At 40.7% G+C, this 15,353-nt stretch overlaps 1 protein-coding gene across 1 annotated transcript in view; it reads left to right on the top strand.

Annotated features, from left to right (window-relative positions):
* The window catches only part of LOC125459866 (estradiol 17-beta-dehydrogenase 2-like), a 50,896-nt gene that overhangs the window by 12,934 nt on the left and 22,609 nt on the right, over window positions 1-15,353 (top strand). The window contains exon 2 of the mRNA XM_048546830.2: window positions 11,248-11,460. Coding sequence (XP_048402787.1) covers window positions 11,248-11,460 — 213 coding nt within the window. The remainder of the gene's footprint in view (window positions 1-11,247; window positions 11,461-15,353) is intronic.

The following is a 15,353-nucleotide window of genomic DNA, read 5'->3' on the forward strand; positions in this document are numbered from 1 at the left end:
TAGATTCAGGACATGAGACCTTATTACTTGTAGGTAAATGACCTGTGAACTTTGAAAAAGTGTCTCCAGATACATCACCAGTAGATAGCAATGGAAGGTCAGGCCATTGTCGTGCCAACAGCAATCACATATATATGTTTAAAGGAAGGGTGGAGTAGATGATTCTGTAAGGGGGATAGTAGTGGCTAATAACTAGGGAGTGAAGAAGCCAGGATTCATTTAGCTTTGTGGGAATAGTGGATTATTTGAGGCGACAGTAGCCTGCCAGCTTTAAATATGCGCTGACAGGCAACATTTCTGTTTCTTCTTGGTCCCTTTTTCAAAAATGTATTTTAAACAGTTTTTTTTCTGCTGTGACCTCTTCAGTGGACTCGTTACGAACAGGATATTGACCCCTTATTTGGATGTATCTACAGTGTAGGTCTTGGATACTGATTTTATTTTTGCCCACATTAATATGATTGAGAGCAGGCTTCAGACTCATAACAAGCAACATGTCAATGATGTGTGTTCACTGATTGTCCAAACTGTATGCACAGGCATTTGGATTAAGGCTGGAAGTCACACTAGCAAGCCAGTCAGTACACTAAGTACATTTACATTTCTCTAATCATTCCTCTTTCCATGAAAGTAAATTGCACTTACCATCACTTTAAGTTAGATTATCCAAGATACCCTTTATATTTTCATAAAGAAAATTATCATTCATGAACATTATCATATGTGGACTTCAGTCAGTTCCATTTCCATTAGTCTCTGTGATTGAATTGCATACACCACCTTTAAATCTTGCTAACTTTCTATTGGTACATGTGTACGTTGTCATTAGCTGTTTGATATCTGCTAAATTTTAGGATGGGGACTTCAGGGAGTGTCATTCCTGTGGTGAGTATTGTTGCATTGGTAACTGTTGCTAAACTATTTTTGTTGCTGGGGAATAGTGGATCTCAGGGATCCATGGATGTTCTGTACTTTGCACAAGTGAAGAGATGACACCTTCCCGATCAGTTGCTGACATTGAAGGCATAGCTTCTCTTGATGTATGTAGATGAATATGACAATGTATCTGGTCATTTACATTCACCATATACAATTTTGTTGATGACTGCTCGACACAAGCTCACATGAGCTGACTCACTAAGAGCATGAAAATTTGTAATTTGGCTCTGCAATGCTCAGCTCTTGCACTGACTTGCCAGTTTAAGCAAGTGAAATTTAGCTTTCTGTCATTTTACCTTTTTGATTTTGTAGCTGTGCCTACAAGGCATAGGAGCAGAAGTAGGCCATTCAACTGATGTGATAACCCTTAACTCCACGTTTGTGCCTATCTTCCCTGCAGCTGTTAATTTCCTTATTGATTTAAACGGTTGTCTGTCTATCTCAGCCTTGAATATACTTAATGACTGTGCATTGATAACTCTCTGCTGTAAAGAAATCCACAGATTTACTACCCTCTGATGGAAGAAATTCCTCCTCATCTCTGTCTTAAATATTCAACCCCATAGTTAGAGAATATGCCCTCTGGCCCTATACTCTCCCATGAAGGGAAACAACCTTTCTGTATCTACCCTACTTGTCCCCTAAGAATCTCATATGTTTCCGTAAGGTCTTTGAAATTCCAATGAGTACAGACTCAACTTGCTCAACCTGTCCTCAAGGCAGTCCTTCATACCTGGTATCAGTCTAGTGAACCTTCGTGAACTACCTCCAATGCTAGAATATCTTTCCTCAGATTAGGGCCCCAAAACTGTTCAAAGTATTCCAGCTGTGGTCTTTCTAGTACCTTGTATAGTTTTAGCAAAAACTGTCTACTTTCATGGTATATTGCCTTTGAAATGAAAGTCAACTTTCCATTTGCCTTCCCTGAACTTGGATGTTATTTTTGTGATTCACGATTGAGGACTCCCAGATTCCTCTCCGGGAGCTTTCAGTAGTCTTTCTCCATTAAAATAATATTCAGCTCCTTTAATTCTTCCTGTTAAAATGATTTATCCTCACATCTTCCCTCCTACTTCATCTGCCAAGTTTTTGCCCACACACTTAACCTATCTATATCCCTTTGCAGAGCATCTGCTGTTCTTCTGGCTTCTGTAAAATTATTATATTTTTACCATTGAGAAAATACTTTGTGTGCAGTGTGACATTAGCCCTTGGCCTGGACTAATTGCTGTGAATTCACTATGTGTAGTGTTTACTCAGTTGTATGAGTCCATGCTGGATTTGCCTTATTTTGTTTTTAGATTCCCTTGATGATTTTCACTGCAGCTCCAGATTTTTCCATTCACCTGGAAACTAGTGTAGAGATAATGTGTGGTGTTGAATTTCCTAATATGTGTGAAGTAGTATTGAATTCCTCATTCGTACATTGAGATCCATTGTCACTCATGTCTGGAATGCCATAACAACTAAAGTATACTTTCAGACATTCCACCATCTCATTGTAATCATTAACCACAGCTGATTTAACTCCTAGCAGTTACATCAATAGAAACCAATTCCAAGCTTTATCCAAGGACTCTGGGATATCACACGGCTTAAATCAGCTCATTATCTTGCTTAGCTTGGTATTTGTTTCCAGCACTGCGTCGGCGGTGGAGATAAATCTCCTACTCATTTTTGGATAGTTGAGTACTTTTCTTGCCTTCCTCAGCCTAGACTCAGTCCCTTAACGGATTGCATGGATACAGCAGCATTCTTTTCTAATCTCCTCTGGGATAATGACTGTATTTCCTTTGTACAAGATGCCAGTTTAGCTATCTTTTTTTTCATTTGTGTGTTCAATACTCTCTGCAGCAGTAGCTATGTCCTTTGATGTTTACAGGCTATTCTTTTGTCACTACTTCCTACAGCACCCAGACTTGTGACTTGTTATATAGTTTACTTGATTTGAGCAAGATGCTGGTCTTTCGTATTCTAGCTTGATGACTTGCAGAATATCTCACACTGTTGCTTCCCAGTGAATCTTCAACTTTCTCCACTCGGGGTGCAGCTTTTGACAGCATGTTGGCAATATACAGCTGTTTACTTGCTTGTATTTCACGTCCAGTTGCTCTGTCTACAAATTAAGTAACATTCTGTGTACATGTTTTGGAGCAGCTAAAAACACAATGTGGAAGATGCTTTGAAGCAGCTTGTCAGATTTGACTGCTATTCTCCCACAAAGGTTTGAACTAAAATACCCATGAACCAAGACGATAGCCAGGCACGTTTTCTTAATCTGAATGTAGCTCCAATCAGTTTGTGTTTTTTGCCCTGGATGCAAATTCAACTGGTTAGCTTTGTTTTGTACACATTGGCTCCAAGACTTATTTCATTAGCAACAAGGTGACTTCTTCACTGATATTGTAGTACCTCAGCACAGACATGGTCATCACCTGCTGTTTCATTTCAGCGATAGCTGCTTCCTGTTCTGTGCCCCAGTCAGTGCTGCGTCTAATTTTCTTACTGACTGCATGGGCCTGTAAGACCCATGTGTGACAGCGACTTCCGGAACTGGTATTCAATGCCATGACCAAGTTGTCAAATTTTTAGACGTGAAATTTGCCAAATAGTTTACAAATCCATAAATCATTGCACTGCTTCCATGACATTTTGTCACTGCATCTCTGTTATTGCATTCATCTTGGTAGGGTCCAGGCAGAGTCCTTTTGCTGTCAGTATATGGGCTATTTAGTTGGTTGCAGGCACTTTCAATTGCATCATTTACTCATCCAGCTTCAGCTTTATCTGGTGTGTTTTTCCGAGCAGTCAACTAGATTTTGATCGTGTCTTACGTGGCTTCTTCCATTTTCCGCTTATATCCATAGATTAGTAGACCATCCATCCTGGAACAATCACTGCTTGTCTTGTGCTGCCTGCATTGACAGTGCAACCATCTGTATCTACAGAATGGTCTCCACAATGCAATTAGAAAACTGCTGCTTTCATTGAGCCTCGTTTGCCAGTACCCATCCTTCATCAGATGGATAATCAAGAACATTGCCTTGACGGGTCATAGCAAATGTTCTTCAGTCATTGGCATGAGCTAGGTGTGATCTCTTCAAAGCTGAATGGAGATCCTGTACATCTGTGCGTATTCTTTGTTTGCCTGTTTTCTTTCACTTCCTTTCACCATGTTGCTAATCCAGACTATCAGAGTTGTCACTCTTTTGATAACTGCCTTCTGTTCCCACTTTTCTCTCGTTTTTTTCAGGCTGGTTTTGAAGGCAGGAGGAACTCTTCTCAGCAGATGCTGAGTTTGTTTCACCTCTGTCATCTACTTTTGGGATTAATATTCACTGGAAAGATAACTTCGGTTCACAGATCTTTCCAGTCTTTTCCAATCTGTTCAAATTGTCAAGATCAATCGGACCACTCACCTTCAAACAGCTGCGCATTGGAGGCTGAGAATTTGACTTTAACTGTGCAACAGGTATTGTGCTCAGGAAGAAAGGAGATGAAAAAGAAACCTCACCCTTTGTGTCCATTTAGAGTCATGCAGCCATACTGTATGGAAACAGACCCTTCAGTCCAACTAGTCGGTGCTGACATGTTCCCAAACTAAACCGGTCCCACTTGCCTGCATTTGATGCATTTTCCTCCAAACCTTTCCTGTCCATGTACTTATCCAAATGTCTTTTAAATGTTGTAGCCATTGCTGCATCCACCACTTCTTCCAGCAGATCATTCCACACAAGAGCTACTCTGTGTAAAAACAAGTTGGCCCTCATCCTTTTTAAAACTTTTCTCCTCTCACCTTAAAAATATGCCCCGTTTGTTTTGAACTCCCCCACCCTGACCAGCCTGGCCCTATAACTCAAATCCTCCATTCCTGGCAGCATTGTGGTAAATCTTTTCTCAGCTCCCTCCAATTTAATAATATCCTTCCTACGGCAGACCAGCCTTTAATCCATACTTTTTCTCTGGAGCTCAGTCAGGTTGGGCACCTGCTCCACTGAGACACTGCAATGGTTTATTGTTCACCATGTTTTTGATTTATAACTATAGCTGAGCCTGTATGCCAATCTTTGTGGCAATATGTAAACCAGGTCACAACCATTTTTATTCTCCATTTTGCCCCTTTCCAAGCTTTACTCTTGCATTCAGCATTCGGGCCCTTTTTAGGGGGGAAAAGAAATTGCTTCACCCAAACAGACTTGTAGACAAACTGCATTCAAGCCTTTGCAAAAAAAGCAAGCTTCCCTTGTCCCACACCGACCTGAATGCAAGGTTTTTTGGTCCCAAAAGAGCTCAACTTAGCATATCCACAGGGTATTTTTTTCCAGGTTCAGTTGGTCTGCTTCTGAAAAGATCTTTGGTTTTTAGATCTGTTTGGTTTTATTTGATGTTCGGTTAATGGACACCTGACCTGTAATACATTCAAGACCTTAAAGTTGCACATCTGTTATCACAGGCCTTGAATCAGTGTATTCTTAAAAACTGATCAGATAATCAAATTTTAAATTTGCACTGGAAAGACAAATTTCATCAGTTAAAAATGACCCTGCGAAAGAAACAGTACCATCTGGTAGTGAGACAATTTAGTTTTGGTGTAAATGGAAAGTTAACCTGGTGGGACACATTAATGGGTAATTCAGTATCACCCATTTTATAACATTAGCGTGACTCTTATTTGGGCGAATATTGAGGCAAGTTGACTAATAATTCTCCTTTCATATTTTATGATGTGTATCCCTGGTATAAATTGCACATGAAAATTGAAGTAACCTTTTTAGGAAAGTTTTAATGTTTCTGATAGATCATAAACTAATTACCCTATTGTTAGTGAATTTCAATACAATTGTTCCAAAACTTGCTGTGGTGATGATGTTAATCCAATTTTATCGAGGTGATTGCACAGTTAAAACCACCTTAGAAATCTCGAAGCCCAGCCACCACTTGTGGGTGCTATAACTTTTATTTTTGAGACAGCCATCTGATTAAGGTGGGGGCCTTTGTCAGACTGATCCATTAGATTGATTTAAATTATTGTCCGGTCGGGTGATGCTGGAAGCATTTTAACAACATCTGAGCAGATGCTAAGATCAGTAAAACTTACAGAGGAAGAACAGAGGGACTGAAAAGTCAATTTTAAGGTATCTCTGTGGGACAAGGTAGAGCAATCATCCTTCATCAGGACCTACAAGCAATATATGGCAACACTGCAGCTGCAGGCATGTCCCAAAACGTAGTTAATAGCTATCAAAAGCTATCCCTGGTGTTACAGCCAATTGTTGTGATGAGGGATTAAGAGTTGAGGGGCAGAGGTTTTTGTATCTCTCTTTATAACAAAGCCTATTAGTTTTGTTTAGCACAAGCAAAGTGAATCATGTAAATATAATAAATGTTATATTTAATCATACCTTGGTAGCCGTGGCACTGTTTTAAAGAACGCTGGTGTTATACTGAGTGCCCTGGCATTGACAGTGCGATACTTCACATATCCACATTGCCAGCAATCTGTCTTTTCATGCTGAAATGAAGGTGTGGATCACAAAAGCTCAAGTCATTATATCCAAGCTGAAGTATGAGTTGTGAAACAATAGCAATGCAACTGAGAACAGCAGATTGTGAGCCTACCGAATCTGTGTTCTCAAACAAAAATAGAAATTGTTGGAAACGCTCAGTTCTAGCAGCATCTGTAGAGAGAAATCAGAGTTCATAGAACATACAGCACAGTACAGGCCCTCGGCCCACAATGTTGTGCCGAACTTTTACCCTAATTCGAAGGTCTATCTAACCTCCGCCCCTACCTTATACTATCATCCATATGACAATCTAATAGCCGCTTAAAATGCCCCTAATGAGGCCGACTCCACTACCCTCTCCGGCAATGCATTCCATGCCCCGACCACTCTGAGTAAAGAACCTACCTCTGACGTCTCCCCTACATCTACCTCCACTCACTTTAAAACTATGACCCTCATAATAGCTACCTCCATCCCAGGAAAAAGTCTCTGGCTGTCCACTCTTATTTATACCTCTGATCATTTTTGTACACCTCTATGAAGTCACCTCTCATCCTTCGTCATTCTAAAGAAAAAAACCCAAGCTCGCTCAACCTTTCCTCATAAGACCTTCCCTCCATTCCAGGCAACATCCTGGTAAATTTCTGCGCCTTTTCCAGTGCTTCCACATCTTTCCTGTAATGAGGCCACCAGAACTGGACACGATACTCCAGATGTGGCCAAAACAGGGTTTTGTGTAGCTGGAACATAACTTCATGGCTCTTAAACTCAATCCCTCTAATAATGAAAGCTAACACACCATACACCTTCTTAACAACTCTATCCACCTGGGTGGCAGCTTTCAGGGAACTGTGAACATGCACTCCAAGATCCCTCTGCTCCTCCACACTACCAAGAATCTTTCCGTTAACCCTGTATTCTGCTTTCAAGTTTGTCCTTCCAAAATGAATCACCTCACACTTTTCAGGGTTAAACTCCATCTGCCACTTCTCAGCCTAGCTCTGCATCCTATCAATGTCCCTTTGTAACCTACAACAGCCCTCTGCACTGTCCACAACACGACCCATCTTTGTATTGTCTGCAAACTTACTAATCCACCCTTCCACTCCTTCATCCAAATCATTGACAAAAATCACAAATAGAAGAGGACCCAGGACAGATCCTTGTGGTACACCACTTGTAGCTGAGCACCATGTTGAATATTTTCCACCCACTACCGCCCTTTGTCTTCTTAAGGGTCAGCTAATTCTGAATCCAATCTGCCACATTTTTCTCCCTATCCCATGCCTCCTTACCTTCTGCATGAACCTTCCATGGGGAACCTTATCAAATGCCTTGCTTAAATCCATGGATACCACATCCCCTGCTCTACCTTCATGCACATGTTTGGTCACCTCTTCAAAGAATTCAATAAGGTTTGTGAGGCATGATGTACCCCTCACAAATCCATGGTGACTATCCTAAATCAAAATGTGCCTTTCCAAGTGATCATACATCCAACCTCTTACAGCCCTTTCCAATAATCTGTCCACCACTGACGTAAGACTAACTGGTCTGTAATTTCCGGGGTTATCCGTATTCCCTTTTTTTTAAACAAGGTAATGACATTTGTCTCTCTCCAATCTTTCAGCACTCTACCCGTGGACAGTGAGGATGAAAAGATCATCGCCAAAGGCCCTGCGATCTCTTCGCTTGCTTCTCATAGAATCCTTGGATAAATCCCATCAGGCCTGGGGGACTTATCTATCTTCAACTTACTCAAAATTCCTAGAACATCTTCCTTCCTAACATCGACCTCCTCTAGCCTACCAACCTGTTTCACACTGTTCTCCTCTACAACTGGGTTCCTCTCAGTTGTGAACACCGAAGAAAAGCCTTCATTAAGGACCTCTCCCATCTCTTTAGGCTCCGTGCACAAATTCCCTTTACAATCCTTGATCAGCCTTACCCTTTCTCTGGTCATTCTCTTATTCCTCATGTACGTGGAAAAAGCCTTGGAGCTTTCCTTGATCCTATCTGTCAAGGTTTTCTCATGCCCCCTTTAGCTCTCCTAAGCTCTTTCTTCAGCTCCTTCCTGGTTAACTTGTTTCCCTCTGGAGCCTTTTCCGTTCCTTGTTTCCTAAACCTTACATACGCATCCTTCTTCCTGTTAGCCAGTCATTCGACCTCTCTTGAGAACCATGGCTCCCTCACTCGACTGCATCTTCCCTGCCTGCTAGGGACAAACGTATTGAGCACATGCAGTATGCGTTCCTTGAACAATCTGCACATTTCAATAGTGCTCTTCCCTAACAGCATCTATTCCCATTTCATGTTACCCAGTTCTTGCCTAATAGAATTTTTAATTACTCTTCCCCCAAATATAAACCTTACCCTCCTGTACGTACCTATCCTTTTCCATGACTATTGTATAAGTAACAGTTATGATCACTACCACCAAAATGCTGTCCTACCAACACTTGGCCTGGTTCATTGCCAAGCACCAAATCCAAAGTGGCCTCTCCTCATGTTGGTCTATCTACATACTGTGTCAGGAATCCTTCCTGAATGCACTGGACCAATCCACTCCATCTAAACAATTACAAGTAAAATGTTTCCAATCAATATTTGGAAAGTTGAAGTCACCCACGAGTACAACCCTGTGACTTCTGCACCTTTCCAGTATCTGCCTCCCAATCTGATCCTCTACTTTGCTGCAACTATTAGTGGGTCTGTTTTTTTTTAAAAAAAACCCAACAAAGTGACTGCTCCTTTCTTGTTCCTGACCTCAACCCAAACTGACTCTGTAGACAGATCATTGTCAAATTGCCTTTCAGTAGCTGCTATACCAGCCTTGACTAGCAATGCCACTCCCTTGCCTCTTTTTTTCCACCCTATCTATTTCTTTTAAAGCATCTAAATCCTGGAACTTCCAACACCCATTCCTGCCCCTGAGTTACCCAAGTTTCTGTAATGGCCACGACATCATAGTTCCAAGTACTGACCCATACTCATAAGTTCCTCTGCCTTATTTCTGATACTTCTAGCATTGAAATATACACAGCTCAAACCATCTGTGTCTACAATTACACTCCATTGACCACATTTCTTTATTAGCAACCTCACTCCCTGTTGTGTCTGTTGGAAGGCTGAATACCTGTTCCTTTGAATTACACATTAAACTTCTGGGTCAAGTGACTGTTCCTCAGAACACTTCTCAATGCACTTATTGAAAGTACCAAGCTGGACAACAAATGGTAGTCAGGAGAAAAGGCGACTGAACTCAACTTTTATTTTTGCAACTTTTATTTTGTCAGATTTATCCTTTGGTATCTCTTGTCAGAAGGTCAGCAACTCTGAGGACCTTATCAGCTGACATTTGTTGCTAATCCAATTATATCTGCACTGGTACAGCCGTATTCATCAGATGGATGACATCGTATACGATAAACTGATCACTGGATCACAATCTAGTAAGCATTAATACCTTTGTTACAAGAACACCTGCAGCAAGTCACTAACTGATGGAAATTGATACCAACAGCTGGGAGGCAGTCACTCTTGGTCATCACCTCTTTGGAGACTTTATTTTTAGAAGGACATTGGAAGAGGAAAGCAGGAATGAAAGGCTCAGCTGACTAAAGAGAGCCTGGAGAAAGCAGAAGTCAGCAAATCCCCACCTTGTCAGCCTACTGTTTTCCTCTATAACACATTCTCAAGGTCAAAAATCACACAATGCTGGGTTATAGTCCAGTAGGTTTATCTGAAGACACAAGTTTTCAGAGTCTAGCTCCTTCTTCAGGTGTCAGTGAGAGAAGTGGCATCAGACACAGAATTTATAAGCAAATGACCAAAGGGCTGTAGAACTGTGAAGACTGGTTTTATTTTCAAAGCAGGAGTATGTAAATGCTACATTGACTGTGTACAAATCGAGTGCTTTTTGAATATTCAGAAATAACACCAGTCTGACTGGTACATAGCCAGATTCTAAACAAGGGCTCACACGCAAACTGCATTGTCTGACCTGGGATGTCACCTCTGAAATACTGAGGGAACTGATAAAACCTTTAGTTATCTCAGGGCAGTGACTTGAGAGAAATTCCGGAATTTGCATATTCATCCTTTATAACTGATTAAAGATTTTACAATCATCTTAGGTTTGTTCAACACATTCACAGCCGTTCTATGATCTTTTGCTTATAAATTCTGTGTCTGATGTCACCTCTCACTGTCACCTGAAGGAGCAAGACTCTGAAAACTTGTCTTCAAATAAACCTGTTGGACCATCACCTGGTATTGTGTGATTTTTACCCTTGTCCACCCCAGTTCAACCCTGGCACCTGCACATCTATAACACCTACAGCAGAGACTTCTAAAACTGAGTGGGAGTCATGAACCCAGCTAGGTAATGCTTCATACAACATGACCATTGCCTGATGAGATAAAAGGCTGCTATCACTGAGCCAATATTTATCCCTTATTCAACAGCACAAAAGACACATTGTCACTGTGACATAACTGTTTGTGGGAGTTTGCTGTGCAAATATTAACTGCTGTGATTTCTACATCATAACAGTGGCTGGATTTAAGAAGTGCTTAATTAGCTGTGAAACACTGAAGTGTCTGATGGACATGTAAAGTACTGTATGAAAGCAAGTTTTCCTTTTGTTTAAAATATTAGAGGAATATTTCTTAATATTTTTCTCATTTAATTTGTTCATGTTTCTTTCTCTGTTGGGATATTTCTGACAGGAAGAGGTCTACATTGTATAGAATATGCTTCCGGTAGAAATTGTTATCTTTTTACTCTCTCACTAAACAGGATGCGACTCTGGGTTTGGACATGCACTAGCCAAACATCTTGATAAACTGGGCTTCACTGTCTTTGCTGGAGTTCTGTACTTAGATGGACCTGGTGCTGAGGATTTAAAAACGAGTGGCTCAAACAGACTTATGGTGCTGCAACTAGATGTCACCAGTTCGGAACAGATTGTTAAAAGCCACGCGCAAATAAAATCTCAACTGAAAAACAGAGGTTAGTGAAGAGAAAGTTTCAAAAGCCAGTTCTTGGGTGGGTTGTGTTGATGCGCTGTTATTTGACTGTAAATTAATTATTGTCTAATATTCTGCAACACACTGACCAGAGTGTACTTGCCTTTTGTGGGAAAAAAGATTGCCAGTTACCTGTTACTTCCATATCTCCATGGAAACAATGGCTGAACTAACCAACACCTTTCCTCAAGCTGTACAAATTGCTGACCCTTTTATAAAACTTTTGTCCTGGTCCTGATTGTGTTCAAGATGGCAAGCTTCAACTTCATCTCATTTTTAGCATGTTTGACTTCTTGGGGAAAAGCCTTGGATTAATATTTTATGTACTTTGCACCTCCTGTCACACATTTCCAGGACAAACCAAATGAACGTTTAGCAGATTTTATTTCCAAAAATATTTTCCTGAGGCAAACGGTAAAGATTTGTTCCTTAATGGGAGATGGTGGCATTTTTAAAAAATTCACTCATGGAATAACGATGTCACCGCAGGGACAAGAATTTATTGCCCACCCCTAGATGTCCTTGCAAAAGTGGTAGTGAGCTACCTACGTGAACTACTGTTGGTAGACCCCAATTCTATTAGCAAGGGAATTCCAGGATTGTGACCCAGCATGGTGGTAATATTACATAGTACATACTGGAGTAGATCATTCAACCCCTTGAGCTTGATCTGCCATTCATGGATCGTGGCTGATCTTCGGCCCATATCCTGAATACTTCTGTTTAACAAAAAAATTATCTGTCTCAGATTTAAAATTAATGACTGATCAACCATCTACAGCTGTTTATGGAAGACAGTTGCCACGTTTTGTGTGTGGAAGCGCTTCCTAACATCCTTCGTGAATGGTCTGGCCCTGATTCTTAGACTACGCCCTCTAATTCGAGAATCCTCAATCAGTGGAAGCAGCTTGTCCTAATCTATCCTGTCTTTTCCTGTGACTATCTTGAAGACTTTGATAAGATCACCCCCCTACTCTTCTAAATTCTAGAGGAAAAAGTCAACCACTTTGTGGGACTGGAGTCACATGTGGACCAGAGTAGGTAAGGAGCACAAATTTCCTACCCTAAAGAAAATGACTGAACAGGATGAGATTTAGTGAAAATTGAAGTGGTTACATAGTTTCTATAAGGCTAGCTTTCTTTCTCTGATTTTTATTGAAGTAAAATTTCTCAAATACTATGGTAAGATTTGAACCCAGTCACAGACTTTGAGCTTGTATCCTTGAATTATCAATCCATTAATGCTGTCCACTGTTGTTTGTTGTGCACATAAATAACTTGGATGACAATGTAGGAGATATGGTTAATATGTTTGCAGATGACTCCAAAATTGGTGGTACAGTGAACAGTGAAGAAGATTATCTAAGATTACAGTAGGTCCTCGATCAACTGGGCCATTGGGCTGAGGAGTGGCGGATGGAGTTTAATTTAGATAAATGTGAGGTGTTGCATTTCAGTAAGACAAATCCAGGGTCAGACTAATACACTTAATGGTAGGGCCCTGGGAAGTGTTGTCAAATGGGGAAACTTAGGGGTGCAGGTACAAAGTTCAGAGAATGTGGTGTTGCAGGTAAACAGGATAGTGACAGAGGCATTTGGCATACATGCCTTCATTGATCAGAGTATTTCGTTTAGGTTCTGGAATATCATGATGCACCTGTACAAGACATTAGTTAGACCACTTTTAGAATATTGCAAACAGTTCTGGTTGCCTTGTTATAGAAAATATGTTATTAAACTGGAAAGTGTGCAGGAAAAAATTTAAGAAGAATGTTCCTCAGGTTGGAGGGTTTGAATTCTAAGGAGAAGCTGAATAGCCTGGGGCTGTGGTGGTTTGAAGGCTGAGGGGTGACCTTTATTGAGATTTCTAAAATAATGAGAAACATGGATAAGGTGAATAGCCGAGATCTTTTTCCCAGGCAGCGGAGTCAAAAACTAGAGGGCAAAGGTTTAAGGTGAGAGGGGGAAAAAAATTTGAAAAGGACCTGAGGGGCACTGATGTTTTTTTTCAAACAGAGGGTGGTGCGTGTATGGAATGAGTGTCAGAGGAAGTGATGGGAATGGTACCATTGCAACATTTAAAAGACATTTGTTCAGGTACATGAATGCAAATGGTTTAGAGGGGTATGGTTCAAATGTAGGCAAAACAGACTAGTTCACTTTAGGATACCTTTTTGGCATGGACAAGTTTGATTTGTTTCTTTGCGGTATCACTCTATGCCTGCCCCACCACCTCACCTGAATATTGCCAGAGTAGTAATCTGGAGGTCTGGGTTCAAATCCTACCAATTAAACTAAAAATTAATTCAGAACAAAATCTGAAGTTGAAAACTAGTTTCGGTAGAACTGCCTTCTGAAATGGCTGAGTAAACTGTTCAGTCAAAGGACAGTTTCGGGAGGTTGCACCAAATGCTGGCCTTGCATGCGATGTCCCCATTCCCATTAAATAAAAATTCCAAAAAAGAAATTGCACATCTCACCTGAAGGAGGAAGTTGCAACAGAAACTCTTAGGAAGCTTCAGACTCACAATGTGGTTTTCTGAAGCTTGAGTTAATGGTTGTTTGAGTAAAATTGACATACTGCCTGCTGTGAATGGTTGCTTGATATAGTCAACCAGTCATTGGGACTATCAAATCATCATGAATAAGAAAATATCAATCACTATGATCAGGTTACACTATTGGCCTGCCATTAGCCAATGGGAAATACTGGAACAAATATTTAAGCAATTCATGGAAAAATGTAAAAACAGCACTGTTGTAGGGGGTGTTTTTACCTTTGCCTGATTATTGACTGGGACTTCATTATTTCCAGGGGCTTAAATATGGCAGAATTTATTTGATCCATCAAGAAGAGTTTCTTGAAACAATATGTAGAAAGTCCAACTAAGGAAGTAGGTCGCACTAGATCTTGTATTTGGGAATGAGCCTGGTCAGGTGATCAAAGTTTCAGTGGGGGAGTGTTTTGAGAACAGTGATCATAATTCAGTAACTTCTTAGGTAATTATGAACAAGGATAAAACTGGTCCTTTGGTGAAAGTGGTAAATTGGGGAAAGGCTAATTATGACTGTATAAGGCAGGAACTAGAGAACTTATATTGGGGATGGTTATTTGAGAGCAAATCACATCCAACATGTGAATTTTTTAAAGGCCAGCTGATCAGAGTTCAGGACCAGCATGTTCATGTGAGGATGAAAGATAAACATGGCAAGATTCTGGATCCCTGGATGATGAGAGGTGTTTAAAGCTTAGATAAAAAGAAGGTAGCATGTAGAGTTATAATTATAGAGTAATACAGCACGCATGGAACAGACCCTTTGGTCCAACTCATCTATGCCAATTAGATATCCCAATCTGGTCTATTTCCATTGGCCAGCATTTGGTCCATATCCCTCTAAACCCTTCCTATTCATAAATCCTTCCAGATGCCTTTTAAATGTTGTATTTGTACTCAACTCCACACTTCCTCTGGCACCTCATTCTTTACACACACAACCCTCTGCGTGAAAAAGTTACCCCTCGGGTTTTTTTTCTAAATCTACCCCCACCCCCCCTTAACTCTGTGCCCCCCGCCCTGGGTAAAAAGAGCTTGGTATTCACCCTATCTATGCCCCTCATGATTGTATAAACCTCGATCAGGTCACCCCTCAGCCTCCAATGTTCCAGGGGAAAAAACCCCAGTCTATTCAGTGTCTCCTTACAAGTCAAACCCTCCAAACCTGGCAATATTCTTATAGTTTTTTTTATGTGCACGGTCAAGTTTAACAACATCTTTCCTTCAGAACGGAATCCAGATTGTACTCCATATTCTAAAAGTAGCTTCACCAATGTCCTGTACAGCTGCACCAAAATATCCCAACTCCTATATTCAGTGG

This window comes from Stegostoma tigrinum, chromosome 16 (assembly GCF_030684315.1).
Source record: "Stegostoma tigrinum isolate sSteTig4 chromosome 16, sSteTig4.hap1, whole genome shotgun sequence".
In the NCBI taxonomy this organism is placed as follows: domain Eukaryota; kingdom Metazoa; phylum Chordata; class Chondrichthyes; order Orectolobiformes; family Stegostomatidae; genus Stegostoma; species Stegostoma tigrinum.